At 41.3% G+C, this 13,904-nt stretch overlaps 1 protein-coding gene across 1 annotated transcript in view; it reads right to left on the bottom strand.

Moving 5' to 3' along the window:
- The window catches only part of LOC107689818 (baculoviral IAP repeat-containing protein 6-like), a 118,795-nt gene that overhangs the window by 50,920 nt on the left and 53,971 nt on the right, over positions 1 to 13,904 (bottom strand). The window contains exons 49-61 of the mRNA XM_016487983.1: positions 13,694 to 13,894; positions 13,288 to 13,567; positions 12,930 to 13,186; positions 12,616 to 12,724; positions 11,719 to 11,943; positions 10,463 to 11,351; positions 9,662 to 9,805; positions 8,238 to 8,367; positions 6,908 to 7,039; positions 6,581 to 6,742; positions 5,917 to 6,090; positions 2,421 to 2,617; positions 1,928 to 2,228 (exon numbers count right to left, since the gene is read on the bottom strand). Of these exons, the coding sequence (XP_016343469.1) occupies positions 1,928 to 2,228; positions 2,421 to 2,617; positions 5,917 to 6,090; positions 6,581 to 6,742; positions 6,908 to 7,039; positions 8,238 to 8,367; positions 9,662 to 9,805; positions 10,463 to 11,351; positions 11,719 to 11,943; positions 12,616 to 12,724; positions 12,930 to 13,186; positions 13,288 to 13,567; positions 13,694 to 13,894 (3,201 nt within the window). The remainder of the gene's footprint in view (positions 1 to 1,927; positions 2,229 to 2,420; positions 2,618 to 5,916; positions 6,091 to 6,580; positions 6,743 to 6,907; positions 7,040 to 8,237; positions 8,368 to 9,661; positions 9,806 to 10,462; positions 11,352 to 11,718; positions 11,944 to 12,615; positions 12,725 to 12,929; positions 13,187 to 13,287; positions 13,568 to 13,693; positions 13,895 to 13,904) is intronic.

Raw genomic sequence — 13,904 nt, 5'->3', positions numbered from 1 at the left:
TGCGGATCGTTTATAACCTTTTCTCACAGCAGCTGGAATAATTAAATGTACCATTTTGATGGCGGATTGTAATCCAGAAAGGATTATGTGTTTATGAAACATGTGAATGAAATTAAATGATATTCCAGTTTTAAATGTGCTTCCGTTGTTACTTGTTCAGATGACAATATATGGTGAAAATTCTTATTTGGGTCATATATTTCAAGACGTAGGCTAGAATCTGTGATTGCGAAGTACCGTAAATATCCACACCGGTGCGGTGACTGACTGCCACACACATATTCCTCAAAATATTACATTAATCCGCGCTGGAGCCATGCCGGAGCACAACCCACGCAAAGAAGATAATTCCGCAAACAGCTGCAATTACAGGTTTTTAAACAGAGATGATGACAGAGGCAAAACTTACGGACTGCAGCTTTAACACAGTGTTTCCCACAGACTTACACTATGTGTGGCGGCACTTCCCCTGAGGGAAATATAGGCTATATATAAAACAGCAGATGGGCTTATTGAAAATGCACATTCATTCTCTGCCAGCAGGAGGCGCTTTAGGAGTGGCAGAAATAGCGGTTTCCCCAAGTAACGGCTGTAAACAAAGCAGCGCTCCGCTCATAAACGCTACTTTATCAGTCATTATAGGAAAGATTAAATTAAAATGACATTGAAACTTTTCAAACTTGACAGTCAGTTCCCTTCAAAGATACATTCTTACACACCCGCGCCGCATTTTGAATTTGAAACGTGCAGGGCTCATGTTTATTCAACGAAGTCAAAGCATTTAGGAAAATCTATTTGTGGCAGTCAGTATTGATATTGTGGCGCCACAAATAAATCAATGTATGGGAAACACTGTAACATGTTGCTAAGCTAATGAATAATAGCAAACATAGTATGTGAAATTGTTAATTCACATGAATACTTTTCAGTATTGAATAAAATGTTTTTATAAGACATTACTCATTTTCCATTTTGTTTTGCAATGCATTCTGGGATTGCCTTACCGACAAAGCACACATGCAATACTGCCTGATTTGGGCCAAAAGTCACCTAATAAATAATTCTAATAAAGTGTAATTTTGCTACCAACTGTTTGGAATTTTCCCAAAGTGGGCAGCTCAATAAGGTTTAGGACAGAGCTGGAATCATCCAAGTGAATGGATATAATACTGTTCAAAAGTTTGGAGTCAATCGTTTTTTTTTTTTTTTTTAAAGAAATTAATACTTTTATTCAGCAAGGATACATTAAACTGATCAAATGTGTCAATTAAGACATTTATAATGTTACAGATGTTTTTTTTAATTTCAAATAAATGCTGTTCTTTTGAACTTTCAATTCATCAAAGCAATCATGGGTTCCACAAAAATATTAAGCAGTTTTCAACACTGATAATTATAAGAACTGTTTCTTGAGCACCAAATGAGCATATTTGAATGATTTCTGAAGGATCATGTGACACTGAAGACTGGAGTAATGGCTGCTGAAAATTCAACTTTGCCACCACCACAGGAATAAATATATTTTAAAATATATTCAAATAGAAAACAGTAATTATAAATTGCTATAATATTTCAAAATATTACTGAATTGTATTGTTTTGTTTTTTTTTTATCAAATAAATAGCCCGTTTAATATGAGAGGTGAGTCTGAAGGGTCTCTTGAGACTTAAGCGGATGATGGCGGACACAGATATGCAGGGGTTGCTGATGAGGTAATCAAAAAACAGTGTTCCACATCAGTCTGCTCTGTTTCAATCAATAATCTCTCTCACACACACACGGCTAATGGATATATGAACAACACACAGTGAATAAGAAATAGCCGTCTATTGCCAAAAAACCTGGATTCCCTTAATATTAACAAAATTGATTGCTAAACTGTAAACAAATTCAGAAGTAGTGCTTCTTGTACTAGAGCGGTACTTACTTCCTTCTCCATCATCTGTGACACCCAGCACCAGTCTGAGCAGACACTGCGCGTGCTTCCTCTCCTTCAGTAGAACCTCAGCATATCCTGGCAGCCGCAGAAACAGGCCAAATGCCGCCAGTGAATGGGCAGGGATGGGCGACATGGTTTGAACGGAGGATTTGATGGGCGGAGGCTCGGCTGCGATGGTCTCAGGTGCCTCGTAAACGAGCTCCCCGGACTGCTCTATGGTGACCCACTCAAACTGATCGCTGTCTTTTGGCTTCTCCTGTGTGGTGGATGACACCACTGGGGCACTGACCTGCACAGAACGATCCGGACAAACCGACTCAGAGGGCACGCAAATGAACAGAAATGCTGACATAACCTGAGTTCATAGTCACCGAACAAGCACGTAAGGGCTTATGAAGCAGAAATGGAGTGAAACTACAAAAAATTACCTATGCGGTAGAATTTGATTTTGTACAGAGAGCCAGCTTGCAGATATACTGACCTGCTGGATAACGTCGGGGTACAGCATGGGAAGTCTCTCTGCGATGAGTGCCAAGCCGCCCATTCCTGCAAAAACCTGCAAAGGGGACTGGATAGGGCTGGTCTCCAGGAGGGTGTCATCTACTGCAGCATCCAAACCTTCGTCACCCGGGGTCATTGGTTCATTGTCTGGACAGCCGCTTAGCATCTCACAGTGATCTACAGGAAAAGAGCAGAAAGGAGACGCATCATTCAAGCTATTGTCAATAAAATCTTAAAATGTCTAGCTGTAAATAAAGTGGTCTCAATTGTTCACATCATAAACCAAGATGTCCAACAAGCAGTACTGCACAAGAACTCATATCTGTTCTCATAAATCAGATTTATTCCTGTAAATCAGGTTTTTCCTTTACTGAGATTGAAGATCGATGCGAGAGAACGAAGAGAAAGTCACAGGATATATTGTCTGTTAAATGTTTGTGAATGTACAGTCAGAATAGAAATGAAAAAGCACTCAAACCCAAACCTGCTTTAGAGTTTACCGCCGACATCATGTCTCAATTTAAGAAAATTAAATTTCTTTACAGAGACCTAAATACAGCTGACAATAAAACAGAAAGAGTCGAATGCATAAAAACTCCTGTTACCATTCTTAGTAAACATCAAATGCTACATAATTCTTTAAAAAGCTTTGGGGATTTTTTTTTAATGAATTAATAACTTTTATTCTTGAGCACTGAATCATCATATTAAAATAATTAATGAAGGGTCATGTGACACTGAAGACCGAATGGCAAATCCCAGTAACAAGCGGCAATGGTTCAGAACACCGCCTGTGGTTGGAGTGTCTTCCATACACTTCCTCCACAGAGAGATGGACAGACTCCAGGCAGAGAGGAGAGAATTATCTCTGGGCTGGTGAGCATCCTTTCAGCTCCTCGAACGAGGGGTGCGAGATGAAAGTGTGTGGAAAGAAGCAGAGTTTGGTACTCCAACAGTGATTTGACTCTGCTAAGACGGCCAATTAGCCGGAGGGTGGGGTGAGTCCCCCAGGCACCATCACTAAACTGAAAACTTCTGATGCCAGACTCTACGGGTGCCATCAAACGCAGGCTGCTCCAAGACTCCTTCCTGAGCCAAACAAACAAACGAACGCTGTGTGCTCGGAAAAGCCAGTGGAGCGAAGTAAACAAATAGTGCCAGATCTCCACCTCCAGATGAAAATTCAACAGTTTGAGAGCTCACAGTTCAGTCCTGTATAACACCCTGACACAGTGTCTCGACAAGGCACAATGTGGCAACTTTTCAGTGTTAAATCACTTTTTTGTACTCACTAAAAGCAAACTGCTACACTGTCTCTACACCAGATCCGAATGTTGCAACAGGATTTTTAAGCTAAAATTTAAGACCTTTTTTAAGACCTGCAGAAATAAAATTAATACCATATGAGTGGGGTGCGGCAACAATACTACAGGGAGAATCAAAGTTATGCCTTCTTTCTTTGTGTATACATTTGGGCGGTGTTATGCAAATCTTCCCACACAGTGACGTAGACATGTGGGGGCGTGTTTAAACAAGGCGTTTTAGGAGGGCGTGGCCGAGTCTGAACTTTTATAAAGAATATCTCTTTGGGTTTGAGACTTTAGTCTTTGCAACTTTAGGGATCTTATCTATTCACAAACAGTTTGTAACACTCCAAAGAGAAAGGAAAACTTGAAATCGCATCATATGACCCCTTTAACACGAGTAGTTGTCAGATTCATCACTTGATGTTTTGTCGTGCCTGATTAGGACACTGGCAAAATACTTTCTCGTCACAGGTGACATCCAGAGCTCTGTCTGTGCTAGCAGATTCACCTGAGCTGACATCATCAGCTTTAACAGGAACTCTGTATATGTGTGCATGAACATTCACTCATTCCAACAAGGCAGAATCAATCAAGAGTATTGGCAATCCAGTGGGGATGCAGCTGTCAATGTCAGGACGGCGGCTGCTTTTTTGTATCCCTCAGAAAGCATGGACACATCACTGACAGAGCAAAGCAAAATCATCTGACGGTGCAGGACACTAGGGGGAAATACGTGTGAGCACATGCGCATACGCAAGCACAAACACACAAGGCCAATCAGGTTATTTTTCCCTAGGCTGGCAGAAAACGTGATATGTGGGAGAGGGAAGCTAAAAACTACAGAAAAATCTTGGGTGGGAACATAGACTGAGTATCGCAGAACAATGGCAAGAAATCACTTTCTACTGAGTTCAAGGAATGACTCTTATGAGCCGGTTCTTTTTAGTGCATCAAAAACACACAGTGTGACCAATGTATTCTGATTCCCCAAAAAATGAAGAGAGGTGTCTCAATATAGTGATGGTCCAGGCATGACCGATTGCAGAAGTACCAATGACACCACGTCTGCCAATCACGACAGACCAACCGCTACAGCGATCAGGGCATCCCGCCTCCCTGTATATAAACTGCAGCTACCTGCCGTTTCATCATTCTCTGCATATCTCTTTTGCGTATGGAACAAGCAAGAGGGCAATATTGTGAGATACCTCACTTCATGTTATCAGAGAACTGGGGTTCCTTTAGTAACCTAAATTTTTCTTTCTAACATTCGTTCGGTATCTCACTGTGTGATATAGACAACTCCCGTATTGCCGATATGGTGACGAATCAGACTAAAGATGAATATGATCGGAATTAAACCTCTTCGACCCAACTCAAGTGGTTAAAGCAGATCAGTATAGTCTGAAAATTGACACTATAAATGAACTGGATTACCTAAGTGTTTAATGTACAATTTGTCAATTCACAGGACCGAATGGGCAAGTGAAGGTTTTGTCACGTCCAGTCTATAGAACCTCACAAAAGTGTGCAAGGAAGACCAACTAGCCACAACACAAATTTCCTGGATAGAAATGCCCTTAAATAGTGCCCAAGACAGCTATACCTCTGGTAGAGTGAGCTCGTAACTCCTTTGAGGGCTCTGTATTTGCGTTATTGTAACATAACACAGTTGCCTCTTTGATGGGAGACAGGCTTTCCCTTAAAAGAGTAGGCAAACGAAACAAAAAGCTGATTGCTTTTTGAAGTGTCCTGGTTCTTTGTACATACATTTATAGAGTCCGTACCAGACATAAACAGTGTAGCCGCTCCTCCTCTGGACATGAAAAAGGTGGCTCATGGAAAGCCATCAAATCCACGGATTGACATGAACCAGCATGATCGAATACTTCAGGCATAAACACCGAGTTAGTTCTAAAAGTTTATTTTTGACCACCCGGAGCGAGCATCATACATGAGGAGTGAACTGAAAAAGAAATGCCGTTCACTTACCCTTTTCGCTGTAGTAAGAGTGAGTAACAGAGCAGTCTTTAAAGAAAGCAGCTTTAAGGAGATGCTCTCAACGGGCTCGAACGGGGCTTTTGAGAGCGCATTCACGACCATGGACAAATCCCAGGGCGGGACCAGTGGTTTTAATAATAGGTGTAACATAAATAGGTGTCTGCATACCTTTCTCAGTACGGAGTCTTTTGAAGGAATCAGTCTTGGAGAGGCCGGGGTCTGAGATGACCTTTGACCCCAGTTTGACCGTCAGGTCAATGGAGCGGTATCCCTGAGGAAGTTTGCGCTCGTACAGCAGTGTCAGCAGCTGGGCCAAGGTCATCTCCGGCGGCAATGGCTGACCTGGAGAGAAAAGGTTTCGAGTCATTATTGAGTTTATTAAAGCATTTTCAACTGATTAATCACTTTTTTGAATAAGATGATGTGCCATTTTTTCAACCAAATGGCAGGTGAGCGAAACGGAAACCTGTTTGCAAACATTTAACAAAAAAATTATTAAATTTCATGTGGTGCCACTAGTGAAGCAGCAATTAAACACTTCACCTCTTAAGTACTGAAAGACTCTTTACATGTAAGAGGCAACAAGAGATGAGAGAACAAAGAACAAAGCTTTAAAACTGACATTCATCAGACTCTCTGCATCTCTGAATAAATGCAGTGAGGTGACGTGGCAGGCAGACAGGGACAGGCACTGAGGTGACCTCTACTCTCATCCTAATCTGTATGGAGGAGCGAAGGGTGAGAGATGAGGGGGAACGCAGAAGAGTACAGAGTGGGCGAGAGGACCGGACAGAAAGTGAGCGCGTGACAGAGCAAGAGTGTGTGTTTGTACCCGGCAGTAGTTTGTGACAGAGGTGGAAGACAGGCACGCTGATGGTTTTGGCAGACGGATCAACTCCTGAGGAAGCGGCCAGCTTGTCACTGAGGACACGCCCTCGTCGGGACGGGGGACGGGGAGGAGTGGACAAGGCCCTCTTTGACTGAGACTTCAGACCTGAAAAAAAGCATGAAAACGAGATGCAACATGGGTAAACTAGATCAAACTAGATCAAATGATCTCAGTGTTAGTTTGAGTTAACTGCATAGATTGTTAACCTCAAGGGAATATAATATAGAACTCTTCTCACTATGTCAGTGAGAAGATGGGGTTAAACAGTACCTGAGGCAACAACAACACTGTAGTTATCTTGGAAACCATTATCGGCCTTCATCTTTTCTTTTTCCTCATGGTTTTTCTTCTCTTTATCCTCCTTCTGTTCATTGATCAGTTTTGCCGTGATGCTGGGCGTGTCTGAAGGGTAAAAAATGCAAGATCTTTAAATGTTATTTCACAGTGTGTATGTGCATTCTTCAATCAGCCTGCGGGCTCTAAAAATTCATTTCCCTTTAGAGACATATGCATCGATGTACATGTCATCTTAACTGATAATCTGAATTATCTATGGTAAAGATGTAATATGCCTGAGAAGACACACCAATTCATAAAGATAACAACATGCTGTGCTTCCTGTGAGGGTCTTCCATCAGTGGAAGTGATGTGAGCATGAATGGCTCCGAGACAGGACACCCTACATATATACTATGAGTCTCACTGTTTTCTGAGAAAACGAAGCCTATATTTGCCACGCTCAAGGTCTCTGGAGACAAGCCATTTATCACACATACATGCTGATGGCCATGCCACACGGCAGATCTAGCCCTACATGCTTTGTTCATCAGACCATGAAAGTCTGAAGATGTGGCAAAAGCTGGACCTGATTCATCTGATAGACTACCACACGGTGCATGTAAAACGAGACTGCTGGTTGACTGCTGGAAATGCTATTTCTAGTATTTTGACTAAACTGGTGGAAGCTGGTGTAACTATACACAATCACGTGTCTGTTTTAGTAGGCAACTTTGTAGAGTGGCACAGAAACAACATTTTGAAACCAATACCAATGAAATTAGCACAATTACTTGTACCAATTTAGCAGAATAGATATGCTACTTGACTCACTAGTCATGTAGCCTTCAATTATTATTTTTTTTCAATAAGTAAACATCTGTATTCCATTATGTAGCTGCAATAAACATTTACTAAATAAGATTAAAGAAACAAATCAAGAGCAATAAGATTTTTTCTTGTCAACATACACTACCATTCCAAAGTAAGATTTTTAAATATATTTGAAAGACGTAGAAAGATGCTCACCAAGCCTGCATTTATTCTGTCAAAAATGTAGTAAAAACAGTATATGGTGCTGATTTAGTGCTCAAGAAACATTTCTTATTACTATCAATGTTGAAAACCATGATACTGTTTTTCAGGATTCTTTGATGAACAGCATTATTTGAAACAGGTATCTTACAATATAAATGTCTTTACTGACATTTCTGATTAACTTAATGCCTCTTCACTGAATAAAAGTATCAATTTCTTCAAAAAAACAATTGAATCTTACCAACCACAAACTCTAGAGTGGTAGTGTATTACAATGTCTTCATACCTGAGACACGGTCCAATACTTCAGACAGTGTGGTTGAGATGGGCAGATGCAGTTTGCGGAACTTGTGCCCTGCTCCGTACATGGGGTGCTGGATCACATGACTGGTGGCATTAATGCGCCCTTTATACAGCTAAAGCAGAGAAAGAGAAAAACACAAAAACAGATGATCTTGAGATGTAAGATCTTCAAATTCTTTTGCATTCATTTCTTAGCTTCATTTAATTTTCGGTTCTAATCACTTATCTTATTGCTCAAAAACTACTGCAATTTATGTCCCTTCTGCAACCAATCTTATGTGAGTAATCTCTATTTCTCTTCATTGTGAACAAAGAATCCATATTTTCTTTTTTCTTACTACTCTGTATTTTTAAGAGATTTAAAATGGTCTTAAATGTCATTTGACTGTTTAGTGATAACGATCATGATATCAGTTTTTTTAAAACACTATAGCTATAGGGAAAAGCAAACAAGAAATTTGAAAGCAATAGCATTTGGCAAGTCCTGCTGAGAAAAATAAATCAATATATAAAAATATATGTATCTCTGAAGATTCCCACTTTCCACATGGCCGATCTAGACATCTTAATTTCCGTTGAAGGTGGAGCTAAAGGTGCATCGGAAAGGGAAAAATGACATCCATACCTTTGAGAGAACGCCTCGTATCGTATGCCACTCTGGCCTGATCTAATGTGTAAACATTAACTTTTAAGAGCCTCTCTGTTGGGACTCTCTGTGAAAGCCAGATGATTAATCTGACCTAAAACGCACACAGTCCTGCCATAATTTACTGGAGGAACGACCTGCTGAATGACTCTCCGGCTAAAAAAAGATGTCTTACGTCTTTATGATTTGGCAGTCGGAGGAGAGGCATAACTCTATGCGTCATATAAGGGGTGAGCCGGTTATGTCCTCCAACATTTAGATTATGTGAAATGTGTAATTGCTGTGCCACTAGCGGCACCGGACAGAAACGCAAGAACGATTTTCCCAAACTTCTCGTAGTTTTCCACTAAACTAGCTATTTTCTCCAGCTAAACAACTTTGTACAGGTACTCCTAACATGCACCAATGTGTGTGGACTCCTGCATGATTAACAAGGATTTGAGGATAAATCTGCCCCCTAGTGGTCTCCTACAATAACAGCACAATTTGCCATGAAAAGAACTGCAGCTCAGAGGCAGTGCAGGTTTAAATCCCTCTGAGATGATGTAAAGGTCAGGGTAATTTTCCTTGTAAGTGAAGAGGCTTTCCTGAGCATTACAGCAACAGTAATAAATAATTTAACAGACTAACCAAGCAAAACAACTTCTATATAAAATAAAATAACCACTTAGAACAGCAATGTTTCAGCTTTAGATAGATTTTCAAAGCATCTGTTGTGAGTTTTTGCGTGTGTCTGTGTGTGTGTGTGTGTGATCACCTACCGGACAGGGAGACTGAAGGAAGACAGTAACTTTCTCGTCTTCAAGCATGAGTTGTAGGAAGAGCCGACGTATAAATCCAGAGATGTTCCCTGAGACCGGAACGTTCCCTCGCTGAGGAGCCGACTGAAACAGCTCACACAGCACCTTTACAAAACAAAGAAAAATACAGATCACTTGTATCACTGTTATATATCGCCATAACACCCAGCCCTAAAACTTGCTCTATAGTAATGCACCAAGGCATTATAGACATAACAGTCTGACTTTCTGTAAAGCTGCTCTGAACAATGTGAAAAGCATTATACACAAATTTGACTTGACTACGTACTTAATAATACAGAAATTATACTATTATTTAATACATATAATATGAATATATATTTCTTGACGCTAATCTTGGAATCATCAGTTTTGGGTTTAAAAATATATTAAATTAGCTAACAAACTACTTTAACTTTTTTGAGAAGAAAATGTTTATATATTTAATTTAGAATAGCTGAAATAATTTATAGTACAGAAATCATAACATTTTTATTTTAAAGTTATAACAATTTTATTATTTTCTGTATTTTAGTTAAAACTTAATAAAAGTATAATATTTATAACAATAAATAGCAATATAAGGTAATATTAATATAATTAAAACGTTATGACCTAAAGAATAGTTTATCAAGGTAGAAGGCTAGAAGGTATAATTCCACATATTTAAAAGAAATGACATATATATATTTTTTTATTTACACTTAGTTTATTGTTTATGAAAAACATCAAACGAGACTCAAAAAAGCACCACAAACACACCTGTGCCATGAGCCTCTGGTTGTTTGGATGGCAGGAGATGCTTTGCAGGAAGAAAGCCACTGTTGCATTCTCAATGGCTGTCCTTTGCTGAGTGGTGAGTCCACTGCTGCGGCTCGTTGATGCCAGTGAATAAGACGCCCCTGAGGTGTGAAATGCGGCGCTGGCGTGTGACGTGCTGGGTGATGCACCGTGCCCAGAAATACTGCTGCTGCTATTGTTTGCACTGGCATTAGCAACCCCACTGGCACTAGAGTGGCACAGGAGAAACAACAGTGCCGTCCAGAGTGGGTTCACTTCTGGCCCACCCAACCAGTCCTTCATGGTGTGACTGTTTCCTACTTCCGTTAGAAACCGCAATACGGGCGCTGCCAGCTCAGGAGACAGGGGTGGCCTGTTTGTCGAGGATGATGAGGGTTGGTTGTGCGAGTACAGGCGTCTCTCTGCCTGTGTGGAAAATCCTGCAGGCAAGGGAAGGTCTGCACTGACCAACAGGTTGCAGCAAAGGTCGGCTAAGCTGCGAACAAGCAGAGAAGGCAGACCAGAGTCCAACAGCTGCTGGATGGCACCTGGAGACTGGGATGCAGCTGCTAGGGTCACCAACTGGCACTCTGAGAGGGTGACGGGCACAGTTACTGGTGCCCGAGCATGTTTAGAGTCATCTGTGAGGGAGGCGGCACTGTTTAAGTCATGCTGCTTCTTGCCGTCGTCCGTCATGTCCATTCGGCGCTGTGCATTGGTCTGGGCAGCAGGGGGTGCCACTATACCCATCCAGGACATGAGCAAAGAAAAGTAACTAGGGTGGATATGGCACATGGAACAAAGCAAGCTGTCCACAGCCTTCTTTAAAACCATGTTAGAGGGCAAAGACATGGACCAGTTGTACAACAACCTGCAGGAGATGGAGAAAACGTTTAATTATAATTAATTAATTAATAGTTCAGGTTGCCTAAAAACAGCATCATGATTTACTAATGCTCCAAGCTGTTTGTGTTAAAGGCTGAAGCTGTTTTATTTGCACCCTGTACACAGCGAAGGTTGTTTCACTTTGTTCTACTCGGTACGCATAAAGCATTCATACCTGAAGAGAGAATAAAATATAGAAGAGTGTGGGAAAGGAAAAGCAGAATATGTACTCTCAGCCTTTCCCAGTGCAGAGCACCAAAACATATCTCGTACACACACTCCTCCAAAACTCTTGCTTGAACATTTTGTATTGCAAGACTGCAAAAAGATTTATTTTATCAGTGCGGACTCACTCGAAAAGCTCTCCGCTGAGCAATCCGGGCAAGTCGTAGTCAACGGGCAGCTCATAACTATGCCATAAGACGGAGGCCACGCAGTGCAGATGTGACGGGGATGGCATTAGCAACCCGTATTCCCGTGAGGGCGGCGCGCTCGGACCCACACAGCTCGACAGAGAACTCTGCTTCAGGGCAGCAACCCGGGACGAGTCGTACACCCACTGTAGCAGAGCCTGGATCCTACAACACAATCACAAACATAACCCAAGACATCAAGAACCACAAAAAAGTGTGTATGAACCTGTACGGGTGTAAAAGTATAACAGATATACAGAGTGGCTTCTAAAAGACTTCAATACTTGAAATTCATTTGATGTGTATCCAAAAAAGGATTTTGGGGAATTTATTATTGGAATTTATTGGAAAGAAATTTATTGTTGACTTGAAATCGTGTCACATGTGTATTGAAGCAAGCACTAGATCCTCCTTTTTCTCTTTTTTAGAGCTGCAAAACTTCAAGCAGCACTGTGGTTCTAATGATCTGTTAAGCATTATATAGTTTAATAATGTAATGCTAATGTTTAAAGATTTTGTTAATAAATAATTTATTATTATTAAGTTAATAGAGATACTTATAGTTTACAGTTAAAAGTTATGAAGTTATAACAGAAGTTATGCTTTGGGAAACCATAATTATCAAGATTATGTAAAAATGTTATGCTTTGGTAAAACATAATTGACATTCAAACAGTCAACTTATTCAATAAAGTAAAAACGCAGCTTTTAAGACCCACAGGTATTGAGAATCAACATATATAAACAGACTCTGGAAGATCAAACTTTGAACACTTCAAACAAACTCCATTAGGAAGCTTTAAGATTTAATTTTACGTTATGATGTAGGGAACAGACCTGTCTTTGGTACCGGGGTCCTGAGTGGTGCCCAGCTGGTAGAGAATGTCTATAGTTGAGTCTGATGAGAGGCCATTTAACCTCCCAAAGAGCAGCGGACTGTTCAGATCTACAACAAAAAACAAAACCACCACTCAGATAAAAAGGAGAGCCCAACAAAATAATGATGTCAGATCATTAAAGGGGAGAAACTAGTCTGAACGTAGACTCTGAATTTACACATCACACAAATCAGTGTGATACTGCTTGACATTCAAATATAGCAGTCAAGCATTAATGAGAAACAATCTTTTTGAAAATCTTTATAGTCTTACTGGCCAAATCAGTGCCAGAAGCAGCACAGTTACGCAGCAAAATGTCAATGAGTTTGAGGCCTATGCGTGTGGACTGCAGGCCGATTTTCACGAGCACCGCCTCAATGTTGGGCGAGTGCATGCCGCAGTACGGGGACATGAGGAGGGCGGCGCAGGTCTGCAGGAGGTTTGCTGTGGGAGCGGCAGCACTGGCCATCATGGCCTCCAGATCAGAAACGTGAGTCAAGCAATGATGCAGCAACCGTAACCAGCCAATACTGAGAAAGAGAGAAAATTAGATATTATAATTAGATAGAGGCTTGAAACAGGAAATAAAACTACTCGGATTATTTTAGATGTTACAAATGATTTCCAATACCTGGTTTTGGAGACCTGGTCCTCAGAGGGCAGGAAAGGATTGTTTACAGTGGCAGAGGAAGTGTTTCCGAAAGCAGTCAGACCCAGTAGCTTAATCTGTGAGAGGCCCAGTGTGCTGGCATCCCGCGGCCGGTGCAACCTCAAACACACGGCAGATGCCACCTCTGCCTTTACCAGCTGGAATTTAATGTACGTGAGACCACTAGTGACGACTGGGGTCGACAGGGGAAGCATGTTTACACCGTCTGCGCTGATCTCCACAGACACTGAGGATGGGCATGCTGGGAAATAAAGAGAAGCATTTAGTAATACTTCAACTTTTCAAAAGACTTTAGCATAGTCCTTACTAGTGTAAAAAGCTTCATATATGAACCAAATATAATATTGCATTTTGTGTTCACACTCACTAGCGAGGGATGCCAGGTGCGGCTGTATGTGAATCTCTTTGAGCAGAACGGCAGCGGGCAGGTGGATGGTGAGATCACACCAGGCCTCTTCAGGAAGGAATATGTAGGACCAAGCGGCAGAACGGGCCCGTCGATGTGGGGGTGTGGCCTGCAGCAGCACTTCCGCTGGCTGTGCTGTGGGACTGCTAGAGGTGATGGTGCCTGCAAGGGA

The sequence above is a fragment of the Sinocyclocheilus anshuiensis genome, unplaced genomic scaffold, assembly GCF_001515605.1.
Source record: "Sinocyclocheilus anshuiensis isolate Anshui unplaced genomic scaffold, SAMN03320099.WGS_v1.1 scaffold918, whole genome shotgun sequence".
Lineage (NCBI taxonomy): Eukaryota > Metazoa > Chordata > Actinopteri > Cypriniformes > Cyprinidae > Sinocyclocheilus > Sinocyclocheilus anshuiensis.
Note: the sequence above shows the minus strand (reverse complement) of the source record. Positions and strands in the feature narration are given on the sequence as shown.